Raw genomic sequence first — 6,000 nt, 5'->3', positions numbered from 1 at the left:
CCTTAGACCCCTTCGAACATATACACCCCTTAGACCCTTTACACCCCTTCGAACACCTTCAGACACCTTTTAGCCCTTTCCACACCTCAGAACCTTTCCACCCATGAGACACTTCCCACCGCTTATAGCCTTTTAGACCTCTTACACAACACACTTTAGACCCTTTAAACCCCTTAGACCATTTTCGACCCTTTACGCCCCTCAGAGCCCTTTGACCCTTTAAACCTCTTCGACCACTTCAACCCTTTCCACCCCTTAGACCCTACACACTCCCTTAGAACCTTTCCACCCCTTTGACCATTCACACCCTATTAGACCTCTTACACCCGTAACACTCCTGATACCCTTTATCCTTGTTTAGACTGAGTGTTTAGACTGAGACCCCTTCAACACTTTACACCCCCTTAGAACACCTTTTTAACCCTCCACACCCCTTATACCTCTTTGGACCCCTAACTCTCCTTTTTACACCCCTTAGACATTTTTGACCATTCAGACCCCTCAGACCCTCTCATCTCTCCCACTCATCTCTTCATCTCTTTCTTTTCCTTATTTTCCTTCTTCTTCTTCTTGTTCTTTTACTTCTTTCTCTCTTTCTTTCTCTTTCTCTTTCTCTTTCTCTTTCTCTTTCTCTTTCTCTTTCTCTTTCTCTTTCTCTTTCTCTTTCTCTTTCTCTTTCTCTCTCTCTCTCTCTCCCACTCTCTCTCTCTCTCTCCCACTCTCTCTCTCTCTCTCTCCCACTCTCTCTCTCTCTCTCTCCCACCTCTCTCTCTCTCTCCCACTCTCTCTCTCTCCCACTCTCTCTCTCTCTCTCCCACTCTCTCTCTCTCTCTCCCACTCTCTCTCTCTCTCTCCCACTCTCTCTCTCTCTCTCCCACTCTCTCTCTCCCACTCTCTCTCTCCCACTCTCTCTCTCCCACTCTCTCTCTCCCACTCTCTCTCTCTCTCTCTCTCTCTCTCTCTTACTACTCCCCCACTCTCTCTTTCTCTCTCTCTCCCACTCTCTCCATACATATAATTTGTACATATATAATTATGCCTAGTTTAGAAATTATGCCTAGATTTTCTCCTCGTGTGTTTTTTTTGGTATTTGCAACCTTTTCTGTCGCTTGGTTTGCAGTGCACCGATTGTTTTTTCCTTCCGGGATTGCTATGATTTTACTGATTTTCCTGGATGAATTGCTTTTGGTGGTACTCTTGTTTTATACTTTTATAATAAAAAGAGCTTAAAAGTCAAAGTCTCTCTCTCTCCCACTCTCTCTCTCTCTCTCCCACTCTCTCTCTCTCTCTCCCACTCTCTCTCTCTCTCTCCCACTCTCTCTCTCTCTCCCCTCTCTCTCTCTCTCTCTCTCCCACTCTCTCTCTCTCTCTCACTCTCTGTCTCTCTCTCTCTCCCACCTGTTTCTCTCCCCCACTCAGACTGTAAGCGGACAGCGCATTCACCAAGTGAAATTCCTTGTACATTCAATGTACTTGACAATAAAGTTGATTCTGACCATGACAGACAGAAGATCCCTGAAATTTGGGGCTGACAGCAACCTTGTCATTTTCACCATGAAGGAAAGAAGATCCCTGAAATTTTGGGCCGACAGCAACCTTGTCATTTTCACCATGAAGGACAGAAGATCCTGGAAAGAAGAGGCAAAATGAACATCAAACAGATATTGTGACAGAAAAAGTTCAACGGACAGAATATCACGTGTTTAGACGTGTGTGCATTGTGCAAATTAGACATCAATTTCACAAATTAGTCTTCTTCTTCTTCCTGTTTGCCAGACAGGTGTTCACATACAATATCCCCGAGTAAGAGGTCAAGGGCTGAGAACATGCAGAATTGGCCCAAGTCTTTCAGGAACTGGTTGGCTAGGCCTGACATGATTGTAGTGGGTAAAGACAGGAATTTGTAGTTTGCTCAGGGTGCCAGCGTTGATTTCACAACTCTTCATGAAAGACACCGAGAGATGTTCAATGTCTCCAAACTAATGCTCCCAGACAGAATACCCAGCACAAGGTCCATCTGAGGGACCACACATTTGTGACCAAACACACAAACTGTGAGGCACCATTTGATTTAATGAAATGGATGGAATCACCAGGAAGGACATTGATCAGGATATGCTTTCCACAGTTGGAAGTGAGGGGAAGCTGGCATTTCTGACATTAACCCTTCGTCGGACCAAAAAAGCCAAATATAGTCCAACACAGGGCCTCACGGGCAAGACGAGCTCTTTATTCGACAGTGCATGGTCAGGGTGAGAAGTAAAGCAGACCGGACAGTTCAGAGGTAAATTCGCTAGGTCTGTACAGCCTTTTTGGACACAGTACAATATATGAATGGGGGATTCTCTTCAGGAAAAGAAGAAACCAATAATGGTGGGAAAAAAAAAACACACAGATGCATCTGAAACAGTGTTGGACAACAATGAAGAAGGCAAATTTAGGTTTGTGGATGGATATTAAAGGAAGGAAGCGGTTCAGTTTGGCATTTTTAATATGGAATTGGGAAAGCCAAGAAACGCACAAAATCCGTTAAAATTACCCTTAATAAACCGATAGAACCAGCCTTTGGAACCTTTAGAATGAAAAAGAGCTTCTTCTTCTTTATTTAGGCTTACGAACATAGCCATCTATATTGAAGCGGCTTCACCACTTAAAAACAGTGGTGACTTGATTTTGAAGCCCCTTCCTGAATGGACAGACAAACAGACTGGCGAAGAATAGATAAGTATACTCGAAAGGGCATTCGGTAGAGCCAATACCTATGCAAGGTTCAGCAGTTTATGTTTTGTATCCCAACAATAGGCCGGATCCGATTCCGGACTTGAACCAAAATCGAATTGGCTTGTTTTTGACACCGATGCAAATCATGCACCTGGTTTTGCGATAACTCGTCCACAATATCATGCTAAAAATCGTTTTTGGCATTATCACTCAATGGTGAAAAATCACTTAAACTTAAAAAATTCTCGTATGGGTATTGGGATATTCATCAAATTTGAATCAATTCTGCAATATATCTGATTTAGCGTGAGCTTATCACTCAATGGTGGGAATCGCTTTTTAAAATCTCAGATCCGAATCTTCACCAAAATGTCATCCTTGTCACACACTCAAACCTCCACCAAATTTCTCCGAATCCATCCACAACTCTTTGAGATATCCTGTTCACAGACAAACAAACAAATAGACAGACAGGAGTGAAATTCCATAACCTGTGCCCACCGATGGTGGCAGAGCTACAAACATGGAGAGACAACGGATCTGGTCCGAACACTTAGCTTTGATAAACTTGAAGGACATATGGCACGATTCAAGCCATGAAGAGTGTGGTGATCCGTGACCTGGACGGAAGTTCATGTTTATTTTGTTCAAGACTTGCCCTGCTGCCCTATTATCAGTTCACGCTCTCTATCACCATGCTCTTCCATGATACTCCATATTGCAGAGAAACAATAACAATGGAAGATGTAAAAACAGAACAAAAGGAGTGCCGGTTACCTGTAAATATTAATCGGGTCATTTTCCTTGAACCATGTGTGGTTCACAATCTCCTGCAAAACAATGGATGTGTTGGAATCAAATATGAACACAATCAGGAAACACCTCCACTGGAGAGCAATTGCATTTTGATCCACAATAACAGGAGGTCAGTTACCACAGCATGTGTGAACATTCTTGTTCATGCAAATAAAACATTGCATATGAAAACTACATCAATCCCTAACCGTCATAGTGAGCCTCTCCATTGGATCCTCCCGAAGCATCGCAGCCAGAAAAGAAACCAATGTTTCCCTTGCAAAGGTTGGTGGACTGTTTTCCACATTGAAGTCAGTTTTGCCATATGACATCTGCAAAGAAGTAAAACAAATGTATTTTGACTGAATCCCAAACAATCGTAGCAATCGAATACTAACATTTGCATAATAAGCACATTCCAAACAAGCACTCATTGATGCAATAACCAAGGTTTGACTCATAACTAATAAAATACATTTTCATTCATCAAATAAGTTATGGTGCACAACATAAAAGCTTTTTTCTTCGCTGAAAAAGAAACCCTGTCAACTCAATAATTGTTTGGACATTAAGGATGTTTGGACAATAATAATTGGACATTAAGTTGTTTTTTTTTTTGTTTGTTTTTTTTTTGTATACTGAATCGAGGCTCGTGAAAGAGCTAACATTTATTTCACAAACAAATCAACCAGACAAACAAAACACACAAAAAGAGGGAGCGGAAGACAAGATGGGAAGAGAAGGGGAAGCACACAACCACAACATTTGAGAGCAGGGAGAAGTGTGGGAGGGAGAGGGCTTGGGGGCAGGAGGCGTGGGAGGGGGAGGGCGGGGGGGAGAGGTATAAAATACAAGGGGACCGAAATTAGCGGGGGTAGAAAAGATCAAGGTTTTGGATGGGGGAGGATAAGAGATGGTGGTGAACAGCTGTTTTAAAGACCTGGAGGGTGGAGTGGGATTGAAGAGAGTGAGGGAGTTTGTTCCAGAGGCAGGAGAAAAGAGGCATGAACGAGTGAAGGTGAGCAGAAAGTCTTGATTTTGGCAGTTTAACCATAAGAGGGTTGCAGGCAGATCTTGTGCGACCTGTAGGAATATTTGGGGGACAGAGCCAAGAGAGGGCTGGGGGGGCAAGGCCAGAGAGGAGTCGGTAGAAGACGGAAAGACCACCAACCTGCCTGCGGTGAGTGAGTGAAAGGCCCTTGGAGTTAGCTTCATCGCGGGAGATTCCAATGATTCTGAACGCTTTGGTTTCAACAGCGTGAAGACGGGCTAGGTGTGAGGCAGGAGCACCAGACCAGAGGGGAGAGCAGTATTCCATAGAGCTGCGGATGAAAGCCTTGTATGTGGTGAGGAGCTCAGGTGTGCCAAGGAAGGACTTCGCACGACGTAGGATGCCCAGTCGGCGACTGGCTTTGGAGGCCAGATTTGAAATGTGGTTTTCCCAGGAAAGATCATGGCAAATAGTGAGACCCAAAAGCTTGACTGACAGAACTTCTTGGAGAGGATTATTCAGAAAGTGGATGGGAGGGTTTTCCAGTCGGTCTTTTCGGAGAGACATCGTAAGAGTGTGAGATTTATCAGGATTGAAAGACATGTTCCATTTGTTTGCCCAGTCTGTGATTTTGTCCAGGTCTGCAGAGAGTGAGGAGGCTGCAGACTGCCGATCTGAGGGATGAGGAATGGAGCGACAGAGAGTAGAGTCGTCAGCAAAGAGATAGAGAGGATTTTCAAGAGTCAGAGAGATCATTGATGAAGACCAGAAAAAGCACAGGGCCCAGAACACTACCTTGGGGAACTCCAGCCTGAACAGGCAGAGGAGATGAGAGAAACCCATTCAAGGCCACACGTTGACTACGACCAGAGAGGAAGTCCGCCAGCCATGTGTGGAGATTTCCATGGATACCAAAGGAGGAGAGTTTGGTGAGCAGAAAAGGGTGCCAGACCGTATCGAAGGCACGTGAAATGTCAAGGGAGACAGCTCTAATTTCCTGTTTGGCGTTGAGGACCTCCATCGATTGTTGAGAAAGCAGAAGCAGCATGTCCAGAGTAGAGTGACCAGTTCTGAAACCAAATTGATGATCAGAGATCAAGCCATTGGAGAAGAGGAAAGATTTCATATCTGAAGCAATGATGGATTCCATGACTTTGCTGATAATTGGTAGAAGGCTGATTGGTCTGTAGTTGCTTGGATCTGTTTTTGCACCTTTTTTGTGCAAAGCGGTGATGTTGGCTGATTTCCAAGCAGATGGCAGATGACCTTGAGCAAAAGAGAGGGTGAAGAGAACAGAAAGAGGGAGTGAAAGAGCAGAAGAACATGATTTTAGGACCCGTGGGCTGATGCCGTCAGGACCAGTTGCAGAATCAGAGTCGAGGGTTGACAGAAACTTTTCCACCTTGTCAGGAGGAAAGGACACAGAGTCCAGGAGCAGCTGGGTACGACTGGGTACGGTGGGTACAGAGAGGGATGGGTTTGGGACACAAGAT

At 44.5% G+C, this 6,000-nt stretch overlaps 1 protein-coding gene across 2 annotated transcripts in view; it reads right to left on the bottom strand.

The window, feature by feature from the left end:
• Window positions 1-1,085: 1,085 nt before the first annotated feature.
• Window positions 1,086-6,000, bottom strand: part of LOC137428212 (ribosomal protein S6 kinase alpha-3-like) — a 52,147-nt gene continuing 47,232 nt past the window's right edge. The window contains exons 19-22 of one of the 2 annotated variants that reach the window (XR_013623616.1): window positions 3,726-3,848; window positions 3,499-3,551; window positions 1,357-1,628; window positions 1,086-1,316 (exon numbers count right to left, since the gene is read on the bottom strand). Coding sequence is in view for 1 of the 2 variants with exons in the window: in XM_078779028.1 (XP_078635154.1) it covers window positions 1,607-1,628; window positions 3,499-3,551; window positions 3,726-3,848 (198 nt within the window). In the remaining variant the exon portion in view is untranslated. Of the gene's footprint in view, window positions 1,629-3,498; window positions 3,552-3,725; window positions 3,849-6,000 lie in introns of both variants that reach the window. The other variant, XM_078779028.1, reaches the window with a different exon arrangement.

The sequence above is a fragment of the Myxine glutinosa genome, chromosome 5, assembly GCF_964187855.1.
Source record: "Myxine glutinosa chromosome 5, kmMyxGlut1.1, whole genome shotgun sequence".
Lineage (NCBI taxonomy): Eukaryota > Metazoa > Chordata > Myxini > Myxiniformes > Myxinidae > Myxine > Myxine glutinosa.
This window is presented reverse-complemented; position numbering and strand designations above follow the sequence as displayed.